At 41.5% G+C, this 24,982-nt stretch overlaps 2 protein-coding genes across 8 annotated transcripts; both read left to right on the forward strand.

The window, feature by feature from the left end:
* Nucleotides 1-565: 565 nt before the first annotated feature.
* Nucleotides 566-14,724, forward strand: setdb1b (SET domain bifurcated histone lysine methyltransferase 1b). 2 transcript variants are annotated; one of them, XM_005472629.4, is made up of 25 exons: nt 566-723; nt 2,743-2,946; nt 3,062-3,228; nt 3,323-3,366; nt 3,886-4,012; nt 4,098-4,265; nt 4,358-4,559; nt 4,645-4,718; nt 4,824-5,014; nt 6,018-6,147; nt 6,234-6,420; nt 7,756-7,869; nt 7,969-8,272; nt 8,370-8,631; nt 9,989-10,079; nt 10,185-10,301; nt 10,450-10,619; nt 10,704-10,928; nt 11,017-11,187; nt 12,153-12,283; nt 12,454-12,473; nt 12,609-12,727; nt 12,906-13,156; nt 13,256-13,344; nt 14,346-14,724. In XM_005472629.4, the coding sequence occupies exons 1-25, from the start codon at nt 707-709 to the stop codon at nt 14,461-14,463; spliced, it is 3,693 nt and encodes a 1,230-aa protein (XP_005472686.1). In that variant the 5' UTR covers nt 566-706; the 3' UTR covers nt 14,464-14,724. The 2 variants fall into 2 exon arrangements, with proteins under 2 accessions (XP_005472686.1, XP_005472687.1); XM_005472630.4 differs by lacking the exon at nt 566-723 and adding an exon at nt 736-754.
* A 72-nt stretch (nt 14,725-14,796) lies between these two features.
* LOC100710596 (meiotic recombination protein REC8 homolog) lies at nt 14,797-24,941 on the forward strand. 6 transcript variants are annotated; one of them, XM_013274802.3, is made up of 17 exons: nt 14,797-15,068; nt 17,450-17,518; nt 17,594-17,736; nt 17,813-17,888; nt 17,978-18,098; nt 18,197-18,272; nt 20,091-20,158; nt 20,231-20,309; nt 20,412-20,532; nt 20,615-20,792; nt 22,034-22,235; nt 22,595-22,746; nt 22,868-22,913; nt 23,740-23,818; nt 23,914-24,003; nt 24,101-24,210; nt 24,457-24,941. In XM_013274802.3, the coding sequence occupies exons 1-17, from the start codon at nt 15,013-15,015 to the stop codon at nt 24,528-24,530; spliced, it is 1,740 nt and encodes a 579-aa protein (XP_013130256.1). In that variant the 5' UTR covers nt 14,797-15,012; the 3' UTR covers nt 24,531-24,941. The 6 variants fall into 6 exon arrangements, with proteins under 6 accessions (XP_013130256.1, XP_013130251.1, XP_013130252.1 ...); XM_013274797.3 differs by having other exon boundaries at nt 24,491-24,941; XM_013274798.3 differs by having other exon boundaries at nt 22,871-22,913; nt 24,491-24,941.
* The last annotated feature ends 41 nt before the right edge of the window (nt 24,942-24,982 follow it).

Genomic DNA, 24,982 nt, shown 5'->3' on the forward strand with positions numbered 1-24,982 from the left:
TTATTGTGGGATATCTGAGTTAATTAGCAGTCTAACCGGTGTACCTAATAAAGTGGCCTGATGTAATGAAAACATTTCCTGCATGGAAACACTCCATGAGATCATTGTTTAAAGCAATTTCTGTGCACATTCACACAGTTAGTTGAATCACACATGCGGTGTTTGTAAAGCTTGACTGCACTTATACTAAAACGATGATGCAATTTTATTCTTTAAATAAAAACGTTACAATGGCTTGAATTTTGTTTGTTTGTTTGAGGACTTTTGGAGCAGATTTTTTTATCATGATGAAAAGAAGGCCTCTGGGAGTTTTGTGCTCCTCCCCAGGAAATTTCAACTCAGTGACCCTTCATTTTCGTAGTTTCTGGTAAATTTTGTGCCCTATTCAGTATATATTCATGATGGTAATGTCTTTTTAATGTAACGAGAAACACAAAAATCAGGCAGCGATTGAAAATATAACTGTTGCCCTAAATAAATCCTTTATTTTTTTATGGGATCTTGGAGGAGGGACATCTCTCTGCGTCCCGTGTGCCGGACTGCACTTTTCTGAAACCTGGGTAACCCGTGTGGGCGGGTATGACCTGAACGTATCAAGCGAGCTAACACCGCCTACCTCGGTTTCCCTGACAAACAAAGCATGCACTCCCCATTGTAGCTAGCCGGTAGCATTGGCTAGTTAGCCAAATATTTGCGAGCCAAGAGGATGGAAACCGTTGAGGGGTGAGTCCTGTTTCTGGGTGAAATTTTACACGTAGGTGCAGGCGTTTCTTTGACTGCAGCTTCACGTTACGCAAATTTGTTGGTTTTTCCAGTCGCAGTCTTCACTTATTCAGCAGATGAGCCATTTTCTATGCTAGGCTAGGCTAACGAGCTAGCCTGCGCTACCTTGAGTCCTGCTCCTGTGTGGCTTCTCTCAGCTCCTCTGCACCTCTGAATAAAACGTAAATGCAGTTATGACGGTCAGCAGCAAGGCTAGGGTAAAACTGGAAATAATCGAAATCATTTAAGTGGATTTGTAATTCAGTGCATCTCCTTGCATGCTATCCAGTAGCAGCTTAGTGCATTCACTTATGCAGCTGCTGTATAATCATTTAAACTGGCGAGTAAACATTTAACTTTAAAATAATTACGTGTGTTATTACTACAAACTGCTTCTGTCTTTGCTGCCTTTATCCGGACTGCAGTTTCTAGTTTGAAGTAGCATATAAACAAAGCCAGCCGTGACATGTTGTAGTCGCATTTTAAACTCATGTGAGCATGCCCAGCATCAACTGCAGCGTCAGATCAGTTTAAAAATTTGCTTCTCACTGATGTTTTTAATTGTTCTGACTTTGCCACAGAGGAACATGTAGGTTTCTGTATGCTAAGGTGAAGCGAATGATGCAAACATGCACTGCACAAGCATGCACACCAGCTCATATCTGCAGAAAACAGCATTTATGTTACCTGGAGTTGTGAGTTATGTGCTTTGGCTGTGATGTCAGCTCCATTAGCTTATAGCTTACATGTGTATCCTTATCAGACACTTCCTCACAATCCAACAAACCTTCCTGCTCAGTCTGAGTCAGAGCCAACACTTTACAGTAGGCAAAGTTTCTCTCAGAAGGATCTCAGGTTTCCAGGTGTCTCTTTAACTTCCTTGGTACCGTGTTGACTGTTGGAGTAGTTCCTCTTGACAGTTTGTGTGTATGTGGTTTTCTCCACACAAGAGGATGATCAGTTTCACCTCCTCAGACGTGTTATCCTCTTCAATATCAAGTTTAAGGTGTCAGTCAGGGCCCTTGGTGTTTAGTGAATTTAAATTTCATTCATGACTTTCTGTGCAGTTACAGTATTACTGTTTGGTTGACACAAATTTCCCAGGCACACCTGGACTTGCCTCAAAGAGCACCAGAGTGCTTCGCCACGACGTGTGGCGACTGCTGATAGAGACGGAGGATCAGAGATGCACTGGTGGTTACTGTTTATGTGTGTGTGGCTGGTGTTGATGTGATAAATGTGGTACTTTATAGGGGTGATCATAAAAAACAGCGCATTACAAACTCAGTAATGTAGTAGTTACATGTGGAAACTCCATTTTTGTTGCACAACGTCATATTTGCTTAGCCCAGCATGAAACTTGAATGAAAATAACATTTTTCCTAATTTATTTTGACCAAGAATTTCACATTAAGAAGTACTCTACATGTTTTAATTTGAATTATTGCGAAATACAACTATGTACCGTTCAGAAATTGTTTTTTTATTAGTAGGTACTCAAATATGGGAATTTACATGATAGCTTTTAATTGTTATCTGATTTTATTTATTTGTTTTTAATTTACCTTGCAGATAGTCAGACAGTTTTTGATTTGTCTGTGCCAAATTACAGATCCTGATTCGCTTTTCGGCCAGTATACTTCAGCTTGCCTATCAAAGGTTGCACATCACATGTGCTGTCACAGGGCAAAAATAATATCCAGCTTATTTGAGCACAGTTGGGCAGATAACAAAGAAGTAAATGATTAACTACACATAAGCGAATTTACTCAGTATTTGTTATGTGTCACGTGTCTGAAAGAAAAAAGCAACATATCAGCTGAAATATCAGAATATTCTACTTTTTATCACCAAATATCAATATTAGTCTTGAAAAATCCTACGTCGTGTGCGAGAGAACGTTAACGGGCAAATGTGAAGGAATCTTTGGAAGAAGGAGCAATAAATACACACTGAGATGTTTCTGTGCTCCTTTCCCAGAATGGAGGTGGACGGCTGGGACTCCAGTCTGGAGGAAGAGCTGGGTGTTTCTTTGGACGAGCTGAAGAAATGGATTGAAGAAGCTGTGGAGAAGAGCGAGATTGTGCAGAAGAAAAAGGCTCAGTTGTCAGAACTGAAGGAATGGGTGGAGCAGAAGGAGGAGGAGGAGGCTAGGACAGAGAAGCTTCTCCGTGATGCCAACCAGTGAGCGGGAATTAAGATATTTCTTTCATTTTGATCAAACGCTGTGTCTTTATTGGTGTACAAACTAATTCTTCTACACTTCTCGCTCACTTCTTTCCTCCCCCCTCTTCCTCAGGTCCGTACTGGAGTGTGAGAAACTGGTGAAGGCAACTTACCGAAAGAACGGCCTCGTCTACCGAGAGAGCAGCTCGGAGGACGAGGGAGGCGGAGCTGTGTTGTCCTCTGAAGTCATCGAGATAGACGATGATGACGACGACGATGACGTTATTGCTGTTGGCTGTTGTAAGTCGGGCTGTTTAGTTATGAAGATGCACGGATGTAATGGAGTGATTGTGCCTGATTAATGATTTGTTTGTCTTCCATCCTTCATTTTCAGTGGTTCTTCCGAAGAAGCCTATAACTCCAGTCAAAGATCCAGTGGTGAGAGCAACGCAAAGCATTGCTGTGTTGATCTGTTATATCTGTCTGTTTGAGGAGAAATTATTTTCATTTTGCTGATTGATAGCTGTTAGCTGGTTCAGTTTTTCCTGACATCTAACAAATGGATTGGTGGACGTGACTGATAAAGCCTCTGAGAAAAGCAAAACACTCTCTCTTGCTGGATTTAATCCAGATTAACCAAAACAAATTCCTTCATAGCTTGTCACTAATTTTTTATGTTATAACTAGAAAGAGAGCCATTCTAGGACAGGACCAGAGATTTTCCTGCATGTGAACAACTTTGGGAAAGGAAAATCAACTGGACAGTGGTTAAAAAAAATATAGTTCTACACATTAAGTGGTGTTTTAGCCAGACTTAAAATACATTTTTGTTTATCAAACTGACAAAAAAAATACTTTTCCTTCAATAGACATAACCAGTCGTGCTCACATGCACCATCCCCAAAGCCTCATTTAAAGCTAGAAAAACCCTTGTGTCCGTTTTTTTTCTAATGCCAGGTAAAAGAAACTTCCACAGTGCTGCAGAAAACCTCCCAGCAGGTGCAGAAATTGGTCCAAATTGTCAACAAGCCACCACTGAGTGCGCCATTGCTCCGTTCCCCAGTACTGCCCTCAACTCAGTCAGGTGAACACACACTGAAGTGCTGCTGCATTCTTCAGGCTTGTGTTGAAATACTGATTCTAATGTGTTTTGCTCTTTTGCCCTTTAGGTAGTCACAGCTCACCACCTGCCGTGTTTATATCCCAAGGATCTCAGTCTGCAGCCCAGCCAAACCCCAAAATGCCAGAAGATGAGCTCAGAATCTGGATGAGCATTCTGGGAAAGAAGCGCACCAAGACGTGGCACAAAGGCACCCTCGTTGCTATCAACCCAGTTGGTGTGTTATTGTTTTCCTTTCCTGCCAGGTTCTCACTCCATGGGCCGTGTCTGCTTTGTCTTTAATGCCCCACACCCTCTGTCTGTCTTCAGGAAATGGTACATTCAAGTATAAAGTCAAGTTTGATAAAGGCAAGAGTCTGCTGTCTGGAAATCATGTGGCTTTTGACTATAATCCCACCCTGGAGAGTCTGTACGTCGGCGCTCGTGTAGTTGCCAAGTATAAGGATGGAAACCTGGTATGGCTCTATGCTGGAATAGTAGCAGAGATGCCCAACAACAAGAACCGCATGAGGTGGGTTAGGTGGTCAAAAATCTGAAGAGCTCTGGGGGTGCTGATTGCCTGGGTTTCTTTATAAAGGCCTTTGTGGACGTTTCAGGTTTCTGATCTTCTTTGATGATGGGTATGCTTCATATGTGACGCTGCCTGAGCTCTACCCAGTTTGCCGACCATGTAAGAGCCCTTCTCTCAATTTTTTTTGTTTATCTAAAGGGGAAAATAAGTAGCACATACTGGAAGATTTGATTTTTAAGAGTGAGATTGTTCTTGTTTTTACAGTAAGGCATACTTGGGAGGACATAGAGGATGCATCGTGTCGAGACTTTATCGAGGAATACATAACCGCATATCCCAGCAGGCCAATGGTGCTCCTAAAGGTTGGCCAGATAATCAAGACTGAGTGGGAGGGAACGTGGTGGAAGAGCAAAGTGGAGGAAGTGGATGGCAGCTTGGTGAAGATCCTTTTCTTGGTATGTTTGCACTAGAAATAGCGCTGATTTAGTCAATGCTCAATCAACCAATCAGTATTTATTCCTGACTCGTAGTCAATGGAAACAAAATAAATCACACAGCACAGAAACTAGATAAAAACAAATGCATCCAAATTCTCTCACATCTCACTTGCACTGACCCATCTCTGCCTCTTCATTAAAAAAAAAAATACTTTACTACCTTACTTAATTTACCTAAGAGGATGTTTGCTTGTGCATGATGCAACATTGCCTATAAATCATCATTGCCAGAGCTATATACGCCGGCACAGGCCTAATTCTATCCTAGCAGAGAGTTTTCTGTCAAAATTAAGACTTTTTATGGAACTCCTTGTACTTTATTCTTATGCAGATGGATCATTTTTAAAATAACATAAAGAAAAGCTCACTTATCCACAGCGTTTCTCCAAAGAGCCATTTATGAGCGATATTTGGCCAAAACAAATCTGCATGGAGTTGCAAAATGTAATGAAGTGTAAGTATAAATTGGCATATCAGATTAATAAAAGGGATAAATGGTTAAATCCCCCATGTAATTACTCTGCAGCGAACTGTTTATGATTATTTGGTAGGTTACCTTTGCATGTTTAACGTTTCATTACAGTTATCAGGCGGGTTTGAATTCTTCTAATTAAAACTTTGCTACTAGATAAAATACATCAGCCTAATGGCCTAAAAACCCACACAGGCCACTTTCAATTTAACTTTGACTAAAGTTCAGCTTAGTCCGTGAGGCAGCCGGCTTCTTTTTTGTTCAGCTACATACGGCATTCAACCTTTCAACATGTAAACGATGATAAAAATGACATTTGCTAATAATTACAAATTAATTATTGTCGTTATTGTGAATAGAGGTGTATCATGACATGCCTCCTTATGGATTTACAAATGAAAACTACACCGTTTGAGTCCTTGATTAAAAAGTCACCAGACACCTTAGCAGCTGGGAGGCTAAACTGTTTGTGGTGCCCGCTGTTGACAGGATGATAAGAGGAGTGAGTGGATCTACAGAGGCTCCACCAGGCTGGAGCCGATGTTCAATCTGAAGATGACCACAGCCAACACCCAGGAGAAGAAGCTAGCTGGCCAGCAGAGGACAAGACCTAACATGGGTAAAAACCCAAGCGTTCACCACTCACTTGCGATTTTCTGTTTGTGCTTCTTTCTAATTCGACTTGCTCCGTTTTTATGTCTGCAGGGGCGTTGAGGAGCAAAGGCCCAGTAGTTCAGTACACCAGTGACGGGCATGTTGGAGCGTCTCCGGTCAAAGCGCCGCAGCCCTCGACCAGCCAGAGTTCACCAACAGCACAGCTTCAGCAGCGCCCACCGCCGCTGCAACCTCAACAAACCCCTCAGCCTGCGCTTCCTTCACAGTCTGTGTCACAGTGAGTGATGCTTATAAACATGTCGGCTTTACTCGACTCAAAAAAAGTAAAAGTTGAGGGAAATTTAGAGTTGCAGCTTCATGCCAGTTCGAATAAAACAAGAATCTTGTGAAGTAAGTAAAACGTATAATAAGAAGCTGAGAAACTCTTAATTCATGTGAGATAACACTTCCATTTAATTAGATTTATAATATTTTACAAAGCGTTTTATTTGCTGATTGAAATGTTGCAGATTTTAATGAGTTTTCATTTCACCAACGTGATGTGACATGTTTCTAAATGAAAAGAAATGTGTGGGTGGGATTGTTACACGATGTGACTCGCTTCCTCAGTCAGCATGGGATTAGATTTATGTATTTGCCCCTTGAGCTCAAAGGAGAACACAAATCTTTTTAGATTAACAGGATTATCAGCAGGTGGGCGAGGTGGCACTGTCGCATCAAATCAACAAGGTTTGTGGTTTGAGCCTCCTGATTGGTCAGTGTCTGTCTGTGTGGGTTTCCTCCCAGAGATATGGTGGAAAGAAAAAATAGAAAACAGATATAATTAAGCCAAGAGAGTCCAAGATACCACCATTTAAATGACTAATATAAGGATGGTAATTATTATTATCATTTTTTTTTTTTTTTACATTATTTGAATAATTTCCTACGAAAAATAATGACCCTAATCTTGCTCTCCATGGGCCAAATTTACTAAATGGGGTAAAATGGCGAACACAATCCCCAAATTGCGCTCGTAGGTGTGGTTAGTTTTACAGATAATTTATAAAACTTATGCTTTAAATTTCTCATAAATCTGCCCCCACATCTCCATACCAAACAGCATAGAGCAATCGCTGTCTGGTCAGCTATGTTTGAATACGTGTTGGGACATCGTGAGTCTGGAGTTTTAAAGTGAAAGATAAAGGTTTAAAAGTTTGCAGCAAATAAATTGACCTAAAGAACGGCTGAAGGACTGATGAACGTATGCCAATTCCCAAGAATTGCTTCTCCTCCTAAAGTATTGATCAGATTTTATTAAAACTTGTTAGTAAAACACATTGAATGCCTAATGAGTTTCCACCTATCCAGGTCACTTTAATTGTTTTACAGCCAGTAACCTGTGAACTGTGATGGTTTAAGCTGGATGGGCTAGCTGCTTGTTAAGGGATGATGTTTAAAGGTTCAGATGAGTTACACAGCACTGCCCGTGTAACTCATCTGAACCTTTAAACATCATCCCTTAACAAGCAGCTAATATTAAGAATCAAAATATAGAAATGCAGAGGGGTTGGATTGTTTTTCCTTTAACTGACTATTTGTGCATTTTTTTCCCCTTTTCACTGACTTGAAGGAATAAACATCAGATGGCCCGAAAGAGTACTTCTCCATTTGTTCCTGGGGTGGGAGGCACACATGCCTCTAAAGTCACGCAGTCTCTTACAGCCACTAACAGCAACCTCTCAGGGTGAGTTCACCTTGTGTTCATTAAACTAGCCATGTTTTTCAGCACAGAAAGCATTAACTTCACTCTCTGTCTTTTCCCTGTTTGCTTATCAATCCACAGTGGAAGAGTGCTGAATGCCCCAAACCCTGTGGCACCCACATTCACACAAACATATCAGAGACAGATGACCCCGCTGACTACAGTCCCCGCTACTATTCCCCACGCAGTGACCTCTGTGCCACACCAGCCGGCGTACCGCGCCCCAACCGACCGCATCTTCTACTTGGCGCACACGTGTCAGCCCGCCTGTCTGAAGCGCGTCCGACCCACAGCAACAAGCATGCACAGAGGGAAGAACCCGCTCCTCACACCTTTGCTGTATGACTTCAGACGTATGACTGGACGGCGCAAAGTCAACCGCAAGGTGAACAGGAACAGCAACATGATTGACGACTTTAAAATGTATTTCTTTTTTTTTGTATTTATAGGTAACCCTTACCTTTTACATGTCCACTCCTCAGATGTCTTTCCACGTCATCTACAAGGCTCCGTGTGGACTTTGCTTGCGTAACATGGCCGAGATCCAGCAGTACCTCTTCCAGACGAACTGTGACTTTATATTCTTAGAGATGTTCTGCCTGGACCCCTACGTGCTCGTCGATCGTCCCTTCCAGCCACAAAGACCCTTTTATTACATTGCAGACATCACGGAGGGAAAGGAGGATATTCCACTTTCCTGCGTCAATGAGATTGATAACAGCTCTCCTCCTGATGTAGCTTACAGTAAGAACAACACTGAGGTCATAACAAAGGGACAGAGACTGTTTTTTGTTGAGGGTGGGATTTTGGGTTTAAGGACAAATCTTCGTTTTAAATGGCACCCAACAGAGCATTTTCAGTGGTCTTGGAAAGTAGTAGGTGTACATATGAGATGATGACATATGAGCCAAGACACAACACAAGCAAAGTTATTTTTTAAAACTTGGTTATAACATCAATTTTCATTCATTATGACACCCTACATTCTCATTACAGTATACTTTTAACAGGGTTACTGAAAATCTAAGTTGAGTAAAAAGCAAGTTTTCACAGAATGTATCGTGTCCTGTGAAAACTTAAGTACGCACTTACTTCTCCCATAGGAGACAAGGGCGAAAGAAGCAGCCAGGTGCTGCTAATCAAATGAACTTTGTTACTTGATCATCATGAAGTTTGATCATCTCTATAAAAAAAGATGTTTTCTGATCTGTAGCATTTAGGTGTGTTAACACAGCACCAGAATTTTCCCAGGAATGGACGTCCAGCAAATTCATTCACTGTTTAGAGAAGCTGCAAAAAAACCAGGAGCTCCATATTAGACTCTAAAGGCCTCGGTTAGCGTGTTAAATGATAAAATTCATGACAGTACAACTAGAAAAAGAGTAAACAAGTATGGCTTGTTTGGATAGGTTGTCAAGTAAAAATATGTAAAAGCACAAACACAACAAAATGACTGCAGTGGACGGCAGTGGAGGGGTCATGATTTGGATTTGTTTTGTAGCCACAGGACCAGGGCACCCTGCAGTCACTGAGTCATGAGCTCCTCTCTATGTCTAACTGTTACAGGGTCAGATGTGAGGCTATCACTGTTCTGATGCAGATGATCCAAAGTACAGGAACAAATCTGCAACAGAATGGCCGAAAAAAGAAAAGCATCAAGCAGTGATGCTGTGTTGCAGTGAAATACAGGCAAACCTCAAAGAACTGAAGCAATACTGGAAACATGAGTGGGCCAAAATTCTTCCACATAGATGTCAGGGACTAATGACGTCATAGAAAAACAAGAAGCAACAAGTTATTGCTGGTAAAGGTGGTTCTAGTCGCTATTGATTCATCTGTTGTGTTTAGTTTTTCACAAAAAGTGACCCACGATGTGAAATACACTAAAGGTTAACAAAAAAATGAATAAATTATGATGTTATGTTCACTTTTTCCTCTGTGGTTTTCTTTTGAAGTCAACAACTCAGCAGCTCATGTTAAGACTTGATGTGAAGAGTACTGTTAATGTAACAATTCATTTTTAAAAATGACTCCGACACCAGATTAATGCAGAGTTAGTTTGTAATGACAGGGTAATAGATCATGTTGTCCTCTCTTTAAGGTAAAGAGCGTATTCCTGAAGATGGCGTGTTTATCAACACCAGTGCAGACTTCCTTGTCGGCTGTGATTGCACCGACGGCTGTCAGGACAAGTTAGTGAAGCAGCTTTTTTCTTTTTTCTTTTTCATATTTCTCCCACTTCTAGAGCTCTGAGGATGTGTCTTTGAGTTTTAATACCTGTTATCACTTAATTACAGATCCAAATGCTCCTGCCACCAGCTGACCCTTCAGGCTACAGGTTGTACACCGGGGGGCCAGATCAATCCAAACGCAGGATATTCGTACAAACGATTGGAGGAGTGCCTACCCACAGGGTGAGACACTGAACAACAATACTGAACCCTCATTCCCCTTAGAACCTCATGAGACCATAATTACTGTTGAGCAGAACAGCTTATTGGGCCGTCTTTCTTCAGAGGCACTTATCTCTTCTTTCTTCTTGTTTCCCGTTCTCTCTCTCAGGATCTATGAGTGTAATAAAAGATGCAAATGTAACGCTCAGATGTGCACCAACCGGCTGGTGCAGCACGGCCTGCAGGTCCGTCTCCAACTCTTCAAGACCCAGAACAAAGGCTGGGGCATCCGATGTCTGGATGATGTGGCTAAAGGCTCATTTGTGTGCATTTATGCTGGTGAGGAAGCATACTTTGAATTCTTGTGATGACTTTATTGCAAGAGGACTTAATTATTTACCTTTTTCACTGCCGCTTCACCAGGTAAAATCCTGACAGATGACTTTGCTGACAAAGAAGGTCTTGAGATGGGTGATGAGTATTTTGCTAACCTGGACCACATAGAGAGTGTGGAGAACTTTAAGGAGGGCTATGAGAGCGAGGCTCACTGTTCAGACAGCGAGGGAAGCGGCGTGGACGTATCCAGGATAAAAATCCAGCCCTCTGCTTTAGTGTCAGCTAACCCTGTGGGGCGACCAGCTAAGAAGAGTAAGTCTAAATCCAAACACGAGAGATCAAAGCGGTGTTGATCTTCTTATTCTCCATATAATTTCTCACATTTCTTTTTTTCTTACAGCCCAAAGCTCGAGCTCGTCAGGCGACAGCAATGAGGATGAGGACAAAGAGTCTAAGAGTGAAGATGAAAGCGACAGTTCAGATGACACGTTTGTGAAGGACAGCTACTACAGCTCCAGCTCGGTGTGGAGGAGTTACACCACACGTGGGCAGGTCAAAGGCAACAAGGAAGGTGAGCCTGCTGCATCTTTGTAGTGTAACGGGTTTCACACAAAGGACAGTTCACATTAGAGAGATGAGGAGTTTGTGTATGTGTGCTTCGTTATGAAGATTTGTCAGTGACTAAGTGCTTATTATGTTTTGGGTCTTTTTTTTTTTTCTTAGAAATGGAGTAATCAACAGTGTTTTCTTCTCTTATGTTATTCTTATAATATATACACTATACTGGCAAAAGTATTCACTCTTCTGCCTTCACGCACACATGAGCTTGAGAGATATCCAATACCTAATCTATAGGGTTTAATATTTTAATGTTGTTTGATATGATGTAAGGCTTTGATGCGGCTGCTCGGGCCATGGAAACCTATTCCATAAAGCTCTCTACGAACTGTTCTTGAGTGAACCTGACGGCCACATGAAGTTTGGAGGTCTGTAGTGTCTGACTATGGAGAAAGTTGTGGACCTCTGCAGACTATGAACTTCAGCATCCGCTGACCCCGCTCTGTGTTGGTGTCATTCCCAATCACTTCCACTTTGCTATAAGACCACTAACAAGCAACAGTGGAATATTTAGTAGCGAGAAAATTTCATGAGCGGACTTGTAAAGGTATCATCTTATCACGGTACCACGCTGGAATTCAGTGAGCTCACGAGAGCGACCCACTAATATTCTTAGAAGCAGTCTGCATGCCTAGGTGTTTGATTTTATACATCTGTGGTCATGAAAGTGATTGGTGCACCTTAATTCAAAGATTTGGATGACTGTTTGAATACTTTTGGCAATATAGTGTATGTGAGTGTAGTTTTGGTTAAGTGTGAAGTGTCCCACACAGTGGGATTTGGGGACAACCTTTGTACGGATTGTATGAAACACATTTAAGCTTTTCGGCCTCACTTCCTGCAGTGTTTCCTCATTAATTCTGTCAGAAAGATTTCTGTGTTGTATTTGACACTTGTCTCTCTCCTCCTCTGCCTCAGGGAGTCAAGATAGTAAAGATGGAATGAGCATCTCAGCCAGAGGAACAGATGATGAGAAGCCACCATCTATGCCAGAGGAGACGGGAAAAAGCAAAGTGGCTTCTTGGCTAACGAGCCAGGGGCTTAAAAAGGTGATCAAAGACAACGTAATGTTGGAAATATACAGAATACACAGAAATAAAGCTGTAATCCTACTTTCATCTTAGTAAAGTAAAAGGCTGAATGGTAAAAGGGGGCTCTTTTTCTTCATGAACATGTTGCGTGATTATTAATAACCCTTCCTTTTCTATTTTCTTTGCAGGAAACTGGAGATAACAAGAGGTTTGTTTGGATTCCACACAAACATGCTTAAACTGGCGTTTAGATTGTGTTTGCTTTTACACGTTTGTGCTTGAGCTCATTTTGCTGGAAAGCATTTCTGTTGAGATGACTTTCTTTTTTTTTTCCCTCTTGCAGTCCAGTGAAGCCAGAAGTGGTGAAGAAGCAGGATGTGATGACTTTGTCTGACAGTGATGATGTTCAGACCATCAGCTCAGGATCCGATGACAACAAGGACAAAGAGAAAGCAACGCCAGGTAAAGAGTTGGTTGTCGGTTTCATTGTGTTTTAACTGGTCTTAATGCACTATCAGATGTAGCACGCTGATCTGTACAATGACCGTAAAGATTTATCTTATCTTAGCTTGGATTGCTTTTGTTTATCATCACACTTATCGTAACTTTCCACTGGCTTTTCTTCTTACATCTGGATCAGGTGTGACTAAAAAGCAGGTGGCTGTGAAATCTACTCGTGGCATCGCCCTGAAAAACAGCCACGGGATGATGGTAAAAACAGGCGTGCCTGGAGGTGGAGGGCCGGGAGGAGGTAAAGGAGGACAGCAGGGGCAGACGGGAGGAGGCGGAGACAACACTCCCACTAAAAACACCCGCCAGTTCTTTGATGGGGAAGAGTCCTGTTACATCATTGATGCCAAGTTGGAAGGAAACCTCGGACGTTACCTCAACGTATGAATCTGCTGCTGTGTGATCGTTTTATGTCACTTGAGCGCCGCTCTGATTACTTTCCTCTGACGTTGCCGCCTCTGCTCTCTGTTTGTGTTACAGCACAGCTGCAGTCCGAACCTTTTCGTCCAGAATGTGTTTGTAGACACGCATGACTTGAGGTTCCCCTGGGTTGCCTTCTTTGCCAGCAAGTGAGTTTTGAAACAGAGGAAAAGATTATCCAAGGTTTTCTGTACTTGAACATGCCTGCAAAACAGTAGAATTTTTGTCTTTACCGTTACAAATAAACTGACAGGAAGGTGCGTTTAAAGTTGAGTAAAGTTCAACATATCTGCCGTTTAATTTTAGGGGATTTCTCTCTTACAGGGCGAGAGTCCATCATCCATGAGTTTCTTTTTAACTAGCTTTAGTAATTATTAATATTATTTAATCATGTTTAACACTGAGACTGCACTACTTTGAATGTTTGCTTTCTGTTAAACAGGGTGGAGGTTTGAGTGGAAGTGAGAAAAACAAAGATGCTGTGTTGTTTTCTGTGTGAACACAGCCTTAGGGTGGCGCTGCTGTGTCATGTTTAGGCCTGCCATTGGATCATACAGGAATAGTTTTACAGTTATGGAAAGGTGTTCCTATCAGCAATGGACTGGATTTAGGCCACCGGCCTAAACAGCACTTGTGGCTCAGTGTTTGCAGGGAAAGAGAGAGGACTGTAAGAAGCAGTCGACCAATCTGACTATTAGTTTCAAGGCTAGAACGTACAATGAAGACTCATCTGACTCATCTGGCCACTTCACCTTGCTGCCCTTTGCAAGCTAAAAGGGCAGGTTGCTCTGCCTTTTTACCTTCAGAACAGCTTTAATTCTTCATGACAACAAGATGCTGGAGACATTCCTCAGAGATTCTGGTCCATATTGACATGATAACATCACACAGTTTCTCTAATAGATCAATATCTGATGACTCAGTAGATCAGCAGTTTCTGAAACACTCAAACCAACACAGCTGGCAGCAACAACCGTGCCATGCGCAGTTTCAACATCAGCAAGTTGTCTCAACTGTGTCTACAAGCACAAATTAATTGAGTTGCGGCCATGTGATTGGCTGATTAGACATTTGCGTTAATGAATATGTACCTAACAACATCTTAACCTTTTGTTCTTGCACTGACATCACCGTTTGTGTCGTTGTGCAGGAGGATCCGGGCCGGCACAGAGCTGACCTGGGACTATAACTACGAGGTGGGCAGCGTGGAGGGTAAAGTCCTGCTCTGCTGCTGCGGCTCCACCGAGTGCCGAGGAAGACTGCTGTGATCCACAGGGGCCTCCATTACCTGTAGTAAAACTAAGGAGCCCTGTCAACACTGTACCCTCAGTTTTATTAGTTTTTTTTTGGAGGGGTTTGAGTTTGTTTTTGTTTTTTGTTTTTTTAATTCAAATTTTACATTTTATTACTACTGCCTTGGTTTTATTATTCCTCTACATCTCAATAAAATGTCCTCTCTGTGAAATTCACCAAAGGTCTTGAATTGAAAAAAAAAACCCCACTTCACAATAAAATAACTGTATTATGAACTTTTTTTTGTTTTTAATAGTGCATTGATATTTTATTTAATCGAGCTTTAATTTTTGTGTGTCTATTTCTCTTTAAATGTTGCTTCAAGCGCTCAGAGTGACCAGCAAATCATAGAAGTGTTGTAGTTTCTCACAGCAGCACTGACCAACCACCTGGTCTCAGAAGAATAAACAAACTGGCTAACATTCATATCTCACAGTGGAGAGAATCCGCTCTGGTGTAGATCGGAAGCTGTGATCTATCGGATTTTATCCGCTAATTAATTGATTTATCAAAAATTTGCTGAAATGTTTTACTATCCCACAGTTTTAAAGCGTCACACAGGATGCTTTTCTACCATCTGGTGAGTAAAAACCTGGTTAAAATCTTTCAATCGACAAATAGATGTACTCCACAGTGCTTCAGTATGGCTAATTAGACCGTTTCATGTCAGCTAACATTATTGATAAGATGTCTTAAAAATCATTACGTTTAATAGGAAAAGGGGTATTTTAGACTAGTTTCTAATCATGAAAAAGCTTAAATCTGGGAAAAAATGTTGCTAATGTGCACAAATCCCTGAAGTATACATTCAGACTCACTGGTGGTTACGTTTTATGTTCCAGTCTTCCTTTAACCAGAGAGAACAGGGCGTTTAAATACATTTAAGTGGTTAAACATATTAATAATTTAGTCTATAAAAGCCTAACAGAAGCATGTTTCTGTCGACCCGTTAAAGTAATTAAATGTATGTACTTCCTCACAGGGAAAATGGCTGGTGCACTGTGTGTTAGTTTTGGGGCGAGTTTATCAATTTTACATACATTTTACCAACATTTTTATGCATGTAAAACTCACATTCTGCCTCTGAGTGCATATGTATATTTAAATGTGTTAGACAAAAAGATCGCACGGTGCAGGTGCAGCTGAGGTTAAGCAAACAAACACCAAGTTTAAAGTATTTGAAGCCTTGTTTATAAAAGACGCTAGCTTTGAAGATTGAGAGATAAAAGGCTACATGGAGCGTAAAATGAGGGCATTCCCATCTTTGTATTTATTCAAGGTACTTTCAGACATTTTTAAAACGGTGAAAAAAATTCCTTATATGATGATCAAAGTCATTTCGATCGTTTTTATTTTTTTAGCTTAAAAGCAAATGAAACTGCATCTATTAAAGGTTAAAAACTGGTAAATTGTTAATGTGACAAAGATGGAATCATTTTTCATATACAAATATGTACTTTAAAAAAAGTACACATTTGTACATTTGTCCTAAGTACACTTAAGAATTCACTGTCCTATGCTGTGTAAAATGAAAATAAAAACAACAATGGAGTGATCTGCAAATTTTATAAACCCATATTTTACTCTCAGTAGAACAGAAAACATATGAGATGTTTCGACTGAGACGGGTTTAATCATGTAAAATATTAGCTCAGTTTGAATTTCTTTTAAGCAACATATCTCGAAGATGCTGGGCTGGAGGGGGAGACGGGTGGAGGAACATTTTGCAACTAACTTAATTGTCAGCAGAGCAGAGTAACATGACTGAGCATTAAAACAGCATCTTAAATAGACAGAGATTCATCAATCTGGAAAAAATGCATCTGCAAAATTGTGGAACAATTTCAGAGTAACATTTTGATGCATGACCATTAATCAATGGCCATGAGTATCATTCACAGAGAGTGGGAGAATGGCTGCAATCACAGAATTATAACATGTTCATAAGGGTTGAAGAAGTCACTTGGATGAGTGATGAAACGTTTCTCCCACTGAAAACGTCCAGATGAATAGAATCAACTTTGTGGGATTTCAGAGTAATGTTTTTCAATGAAAATTGCAAAGTCTTTGAATATTTCATCATCTACAGTATATAAAATTTAAAAGATAATCTGGAGAAATCTCTGTGCACAAGGCGGGAACGGGCTGGAAATTAAAACTGGACGCTTGTGATCTTCCGGCCATCAGGCGGCGCTGCATCAAAAACAGATGTGAATCTGCCAAAAACCAATCACCGCAGGGCTCAGAAACATTTTGAGAAGTCGTCTGTAAACACAGTTCAGTGTGCCAGCCACAAATTATTATAAAACATTCATGGAGCGTCTTCTGGACTGAAGAGGAGAGGGACCATTGATATCAGTGCTCAGTTGAAAAGCCTGCATGTCTGATGGGAATGCTGCTTGACTGTGCAAGCAACTAGCATATGTTGCTACCTATGGAGCAACATATGCTCCCGTCCAGACGAGGTTTTTTTTCTGGGAAATCCTTGTATATTTCAGCAAGACAATGATAATGATAAGCCACATACTGCATCTATTCCAGCAGGATGGATGACTTCATAGTAGAAGAGTCCAGGTGCTGGATGGCCTCCCTGCAGACCAGACCTTTCGCTGACTGAAAATATTTTGAATATCTTCAAACAAGAAATATGACAAAAGCCAAAATGCCCAAATGCAACAATGAGCATCAAATGGTGTCAAAACTATGAGAATCTATTGGTATTTTTAACTGATACTTGCTCAGTTTTACTCCAAAAATGGAGCACAAGAGCGAGTGGACGGAGAGGTGAATTGTGTGTTAATGGTACCATAAACTTTTCCCAACCACAGACTGTCTTTTGTTCTTTTCTGGTACAGTTTAAAAGATTATACATTATTTATTCTATCTTTAGCTTTTAATCCTGATTTTCATCTTCAGTAAAATAAAACATGAGTGGTCATTAATCGCCTGTGCCCATTTCAGGCTGGCAGCTACCAAAGGCATCAAGGTTCCCCGTCGGGATTTCCTGAAAGTCAACGTTAGAAGCACCTGGTAAGGACCTATTTGAGTCATTTTCTCACATTTTTACCTTGCTTGCATATTAAAATAAAGTTAATGCTCATCCAGCGATGACATCATAAACTACGTGCTGGAGCGGGTCGCACCACCTCGTCCAGGTCTGCCCCGACCCCGATTCTCCCTCTACCTGTCCTCCCAGCTTCAGTATGGTGTCGTTGTGGTCTACCACCGGCAGTGTGCTATTCTTCTGGGTAAGGAGGCGTTAACACACTGCAGGAAGGAGAGACATAAGTCATCCTGATGTTGATTCATTTGTTGTCCTTTCAGAGGAACTTCAGTCCATTGTGGGAAAGCTGGTTAAACAGAGAACCTCACAGAAAATTGATATGGATGACCACAGCAGGTGAGAAATTATGCTCAGCATATTTACCTTCATGTTCAATCTCAAAGTAACAGCTGTTTCCTGGCACTGAGCTTCCCGTTGTTTTCCAGACCATCTCTGGTCCTGCCAGATGTCCTGACTCTGCTGGAGGAGACAGACGGAGCTCCTGACCCTTTATTTGGAGTGATGCAGCTGCAGGATGCCATGCCCAGCCCCAGTACACTAATACAGGTCGCAACTAAATAGTAGCAGTTAATAAGTGAAAGTTGAGCTGTAAATCATCTTATTAGTTCATAAACTAAGAGTTCTCTGGCTGTATTGATTCTCAGATGAGTTGGGAGTATCTGAGAGAAGCTTCTCCTGAGCATCCTGAACTGATCAGTCCAGCTGCTGCACTGGAAAGCGGTAGGATGTGTCAAAGTCACCAAAGTGAAAAAGTGTACTTGTTTTTCCTTTTTATGTATGTATCGAGTCAGACTAAAAAAATGACCTTAGCAGGTCTTAAAATCATTTAAATACAGCCTCAAATGAACAACACTTGTCATAATTAATTTAACAAAAAGCCAAAATGTAGAAACATTGAGTGCAAAGCTAAGTACACGACCTGATCCAGCAGCTTGTTCAACCACCTTTAGCAGCAACAGCTTGAAGAAATCACTTTCCCTGTGACTTTATCAGTCCCTCACGTAGTTGTGGAGGAATTTTGGCCCACTCCTCTTTATGAAGTAGTTCATTAAGGTTTGTGGGGATATATTTGTGCGCAGCTCTCTCAAGGTCCCTTACTTACTTACTTATACCTAAAACCCCTCCTAGGTATAGGCTGTTGCCAAGGGTTGGTCTTTCTTAAGGACCATTTCTGTCAGATTGAGTTCTAGATTTTGACTCTTTTCTTTTTCAACTATTTTGTTGTAGATTTGCTGCTGTGATCATTGTCCTGTTGTATGACATAATTCAGCCAGGCTTCAGCTGGCTTCACCTTTGACTTTATAATACTTTAGCATGCAGAGGAGTTCATGACTCTGTGACTGTAAGGTACCCCTCACCACCGTATTTGACAGTTTGTATGAGGTGTTTGTGCTGACATGCAGTGTTTGGCTTTCACCCAACATATCGCTGTTCATTATGGCCAAATATCTCCACTTTGGTCTCATCTCTCTAAAGGACATTGTTCCTGAAGTCTTGTGGTTTGTTTAGATTTAAACTACCATGATCCTTTTAGAGAGAGATGTTCTCCTGGCAACCCAAACAAGCTGTACTTGTTCAGTCTTCTCCTGATTGCACTGTCATGAACAATTAACATGCTGACTGAGGTCTGGAGAGTCTGAGATGTGGCTCTTTGTTTTTTTCCAATTTCTCTGAGCATTGTGTCGTCTCACCTGTGTGCAGTTGTCTTGAATGTTTTCCTTTTGTGAATAACTTTTCTCACTGTAGAAAGTTGAATGGACTTTAAATTGTTTTGAAATGGCGTTTTAACCTTTCCCAGATTGATGGGCAACAACAAATGCTTCCCTGCTGTCTTTCCTCCTTGGTGTTGTGTTAGCACAAATCTGAGTGCCCCAGACCAGAAAACTGACAAAGTCTCTGTTTTATAGAGGTGTTCACATTGGCTGATGATCAACTCACACTTTCCCAAGTATTGCTTTGAACTTACCATTAACTCAAGAATCGTTCAGCATCTCCCAGAATGTTGCTGTTCTATGAATAATATATACAGATACACCAAAAGAAGGAGCAGAAAGCTTTTTTTAATCACTACTGCATCTTATTTCATCTTTGGCACGGATCTTGTTAATCAAATCAAGTTTATTTAGCAGCACCTACTTATCTTCTTAATTCCTATAGAAGCAGGAACCATATGCACTTTAAGCAGATACACCTGCACTAGTTGTACAAATAATATCTGTTCACATGGGTTATTTTTCTTTCCAGGGATGTGCAGCATGTGCACGTCCCTGCATGAGCTCACACTGCAAATCCAGCCAGAAGTGAGGAGCAGAAAGAAAACGGCAGGTCAAAGCAGAGCAGAGCAAAGTGCCTTCAAACACTTAATTTGCAGAAAGTGATGCCTCAGAGTCAGGAAGGGTTGTGCAGCTAAATTTCACTCAACGGAGGAGAGCACTTTAATTTAAACATGATTAGTCATAGCTTCTGCTGGCCTCTGTGGAGTTTATGCTGAAATGGTGACTTTTATATTAATGTGTATTCACGACTCTGTTTTCTCAGGTATAACAGTGTCTCCAGAGGCTATCACTCTGAGAGAGGCGGAGCCTGTTGGTATCCCCGTTACAGAGGTACGGGAGTAAAAGGGAAACAGATCTTCAGTGTAATATCTCTGCTCATCATCTGCCTTATTTTACTGCTAGTTTGAGGGTGCAGAGCTGGTTGATGACCATCCAGATACTATTGACTTCCTGATGGCACAAACAGATCACTTTCCAGAAGGTGTGTAGCAAAAAGCTTCTGTGATTTTACATTTTCAAGAAAGAAAAAAAAAAAAAACATAGAATGGGACATAACATAATCTATAATCTTTTCTAACACGAGATTTGGAGATACCGGGAGAAAAGGTGGCGGCAGGGGAACAAGAAAAAGAGGTGGAACGGGAAGAACGAGAGGGCGACCTGGAGAAATACGGAGCAAAGGAGCTCACAGGATCCACTCTAGAGTAACTTAGAGACACTTATGTAAGCAGAAAATACCACGACAAACAAACAGTGATCCACTTACTGTGTTTTTACCTGTGTCAGGTTGCAGCCCACTACTCTTTCCAGTGAGGAGGCTATTTTGTTGCCTCAGGAAGAGCCAGGCCTGCCCGCAGAGAAGCCCCCCACAGACCAGCTCACCCCCGTCCCTGTGCCCGGCCTGCCTTCTCCGCCCTCTGCAGCAAAGGAACGTGAAAGGCGTCTAAGAAGTCTGGAGTTAGAGGTGCTGGCTTTTGTGGGTTTTACTTAAATGACAGAAATATTTAATGTATTTAACAAAGACAGAAAGGGCTGTAAACGGTTTTGCCCTAACAGACGAACATTAAGTATCTTTACCTCTCCCACACACACCAATCTGTAGACCCTGTGATGCTCTCATTACTGCCAGTACTATTTAAAAAGGTCAAACATGTAAGATTATATGTGCAGCTAAAAATGATAATAAATAATGAATCAAGTTTGTCCAGATTGACATGATAGCATCACTCAGTTGCTGCAGATTTGATGGCTGCACATCCACAATGTGAATCTCCTGTTTCACCACATCCCAAAGGTGCTCTGTTCAACTGAGATGTGAACCCACTGTCATGGTTTAAAAAAAAGGTGATTTCAGCTTTGTTATCATGCTGGAAGCAGGATGGGCACACAGATGGACATAGCAGCAATACTGATGTAGGCTGTGGTGTTTAAATGATGCTCAGGCTCTGAGGGTGCGTGCAAAGAAAATATCTTCCACATTATATCACAACTTTTCTGACCATCCCTCTTTAAACCCTACAGATGGTTTTGTGACAAAAACACCTAAATCTCTCTATGTTCTTCCTCATTCTGATGTTGAGATTGAACTTCAGCACGTCTTTTTGTTCATTATCTCTACCTGCTTACCCAAACATGCTGAAATAGCTCAGTTGGGAGAGCTTTACACTGAAGCTCTAAAGGTTCTTTGGTTCAATCCCGGGTTTCAGCAGTGGAGTGCTGTCTTTAGGCATTCCCGACCTGGAATCATAAATGCTTGCAATTCTAAATATGCAAAGTTGCTTCCATTTGATTGGCTGATTAGATATTTGTATTAATAAGAAGTTAAATGGCTGTACTTAATAAAGTGGCTCGCGTATGATACTTTGCTTAGATTATATAGAGTCCATATTCACCAACTGAAATCTTTTGAATAAGTTATTCAGAGATTACAGTTCTTGTTTTAAAGTGAAAATTACTGTCATTTTGCTTTGTTTAGGTCTTGAATAGAAATGTCTTAAAACTGAGTGTGAAGCCTCCCTGAGAGCTTTCCATTCTGGTGGAAGATTAACACCAACTGGAGGAATATTTTGTAGGGTTGCTACCCCCACCCCCTTTTGAAAAATCTCACCAACCCTCTTTTACTAAGTGGTAACATAAAAACAAGACATTATCTACAACTTACAAATCTCTGGTCCCCTTTAGTCAATCTATTTCCCTCACCCCCAGGATGTGGCTTCACCAGAGATGAAGAAGAGGAAGAGGAGAAGGAGGCAGCTGGTCTTCTTTGACCCAGTGACACAGCTCTCCCAGGACGATCTGCAGCGACAGATCGACGACCCTTTGACCGAGACGAGGCGACCACTCCTTGCCCCGCTTTCCTTTCAAAGGATCCTTCCTGCTGCGGATCTCTTCAACAAGCCCTGCACCTGTCAGTATCACAGCTGCTAAAAATAGAGCAAAGCATCCTCTCCTCACCCCAGAAACATCTGTTTAAATCTCAGCTCACTTATATACCTTACTCATTACTCAGATGGAAACCGGGTAGAGCTGTGCACTGTTGGTTTTCTAGTATGGTCAAACTATTATGGTCTAATTACAGGCTTGTAATAATCTAACTGCTAATATTTTTCATGCTGGCTCCTCTAAATTGTTGCAGTAAAAATCTGGAACCTTGAATTCTATTTATTCCCCTCACTTCTTATATCCAGCGGCCGCTCCAGCTCTATTAATGGTGTGACTCAAGTAACCTTTTCAAAAATAAACCACGAAGCTATTTTCCCCCTGCAGTCTTGCCTGAAGAGGTTCAGTTTCTATGGCGACAGAGTGCAACCATCACACCCCTCTCAGGCTGGGACCTGCAAGTTGGGGAGCGAGGCCCCGAATCCACTGATTCTGAAAGGGAGAGAGAGCGTGAGATGATGGAGATTCCCGAAAGAGAGGTGTGGAAAAGGGTTTTGTTATGTGGGCAGCGATTGGCAGGGATGTCTGCAAAGGCTTTGAATGCAGGAGATGGACAAACAAATACAGTTGTTAACTCATTATGTGTGTCTGTGTGTGAAGCAGGTCCTCAGAGAAATGGCAGAAACAGAGATGCTTGATATTTCAGGTAAGATTATCAAAGATTATCACCAGTATGCAAAAATGGATGTAGATTCCAGTTCTAAAAACTAAAGCTATTGATGAAATCATGACCAGCAGGGGGCGACACCATAAGTTGCACCACCCTGATATCTTAGTAAACACTTTCCTGAAGGGTTTAAGATCTCAAGCACTAATTTCAAGTGTTTTTCAAGGCAGTATGTTTTTATTATGATCCCTATTAGAATCAGTGAGCATGATGAATGCTTTATCCGGGCCTACCTTGCATGCTGCTACTGTGTGCAGTGTCCTGAATTTTAAATCGCTCACCCAACCCACTCACTAATCACTCATGATTTCAACACACCACAAATCACAAACATTCAGTTACACTCAGTTTTATTTAAAGCACCGATTCCCAACACCTGTCTCACAAGGTGCTTTATACTGTAAGCTACCCTACTTTGTTAAACAAATAAACAAGAAACACCCACAGTAATCAAACCACCCACTATGAGAAAGCACTTGGCAACAGTGGGAAGGAAAAACTCCCTTTTAACAGGAAGAAACCTCCTGCAGAACTACTCAGTTACGTCCATCTTTGTATACAGTCTTTGGATTAAAGGTAGAAATTCACAACACACAAAACAGAGCAGAAGCAATTTTTAGGTTTAAATTAGCAGGTGTGGGTTTTTTTTTTTTTAGCGTAACTGGATGTAACATTTTGTCCTCGGTGTATTAGCATTGCAGATGTATTTGGCACAAGCTAAAACCTTCTGTGCATTCACATGGGGTGAGGCTGAGGTCAGAGGTCAGGTCAGGTGTGTGTCACTAATATGCATGTATACATCCAGCACAGGGTACACTGCCACTGGAGGGCAGTGACCAGAGAGAAGTGTCTCGAGAGATCTCCCCCTTATATCTATCCGAAGGGTGAGTAAGTATCAAAGAAAGATCTCTGTGTGTGTTGATGTGCAGGTGTGTGTGTGTGTGAGCAATCACACTCATGTGCACCCATCATTTGGCAGGTCCACTCTCTCCAGGTCTATTTCTACACTGAGGGACATCCCAGAGGTGTCGGACGAGTTGCCTGGGAGAGTAGCCGCAGAGTCACCTCGGTAATAACCAGCAGAAAAGCAGAGACGACTCTCTCTTTAGTCTCTCCCGATGTTTGAGTTTAAATTGGAGACAGGAATATGGTTTGTTTGTTGCCAGGTTGCTGCCAGAATTGGCCGAGGGTGAAGTAGAGCCTCTGCTTTTTCAGTCCCTCTTGCCGCCCGAGGTCAACCGCAAAACTGTCAGCAATGTTTTTCAGCGGCTTCTGGGTAAGGAGGCACTTTCACTTATCATCGAACTGTCCTGTCACTCATGTTAAAATTGTATCAACGGTACAGCACCAAGGCTGTCGCGGTCCCTGGCCCGTGACCTTCAGTTTATAAAGGTTTAAATAACAAACAGTGTCACTAGTGGAAGCTTTAGGAATGAACTGATGAACAAACAAACTGGTGACTCGTGTACATTCATAGGAAAGTAATTTGCTTTAAAAACATGAGATCTTTTCTGTGTTTCAGTGACCGTTTATGTGTGTGTTATGTTGGTTGGTAGCATCTTTATCTGCCAGGAAGCTGCGTGTGGAGCAGGATGAGCCTTATGGTGACATCTTCATATTTCGAGGCTCCAACTATGAGGAAATACATCTGCCTTTGTAACAAGGAAGCAGCGAAGCAGCGCTGAGCCTCCTGATCGGACTTGTCCCGTCTTAAAGCCAGACTGAAAACTTTGTGTTCAACAGTATCATAAATACAAAGCAGTGTTTAGTGAGCGATCATTTCACAAGAAGGGTTTAAAAAGCATTTTATTGAGCTTTTAATGCCATTAAGTGTTGTTTTTATAATCGTTCCTTAGTGCTACCAGGTTTATGAGATTTCTGATAAATATTTTAACAATTTTTATCGTTTTATCTGCGATCAAACAGAAGTGTTGTCGTTGTTGTTCTGTGCACTCAGTTGAAGTGTGCTGTGTTCTGTTGAACTGCAAAATAAATGAATTTTTGTGACCTCTGTGAGTTATTTCTGTGACGAAAGCGTGCGCTGCATG

Source organism: Oreochromis niloticus, linkage group LG11 (assembly GCF_001858045.2).
Source record: "Oreochromis niloticus isolate F11D_XX linkage group LG11, O_niloticus_UMD_NMBU, whole genome shotgun sequence".
Classification (NCBI taxonomy): Eukaryota; Metazoa; Chordata; class Actinopteri; order Cichliformes; family Cichlidae; genus Oreochromis; species Oreochromis niloticus.

Coding starts and splice junctions, on each gene's coding strand:
- setdb1b (XM_005472629.4), top strand. Junction 4,560..4,644: donor AACAACAAGAACCGCATGAG/GTGGGTTAGGTG, acceptor TGGACGTTTCAG/GTTTCTGATCTTCTTTGATG. Junction 13,157..13,255: donor ACCTCGGACGTTACCTCAAC/GTATGAATCTGC, acceptor TTTGTGTTACAG/CACAGCTGCAGTCCGAACCT.
- LOC100710596 (XM_013274797.3), top strand. CDS start 15,013: ATGTTTTACTATCCCACAGTTTTAAAGCGTCACACAGGATGCTTTTCT. Junction 15,069..17,449: donor GGATGCTTTTCTACCATCTG/GTGAGTAAAAAC, acceptor TGCCCATTTCAG/GCTGGCAGCTACCAAAGGCA. Junction 24,004..24,100: donor GTAGCCGCAGAGTCACCTCG/GTAATAACCAGC, acceptor GTTTGTTGCCAG/GTTGCTGCCAGAATTGGCCG.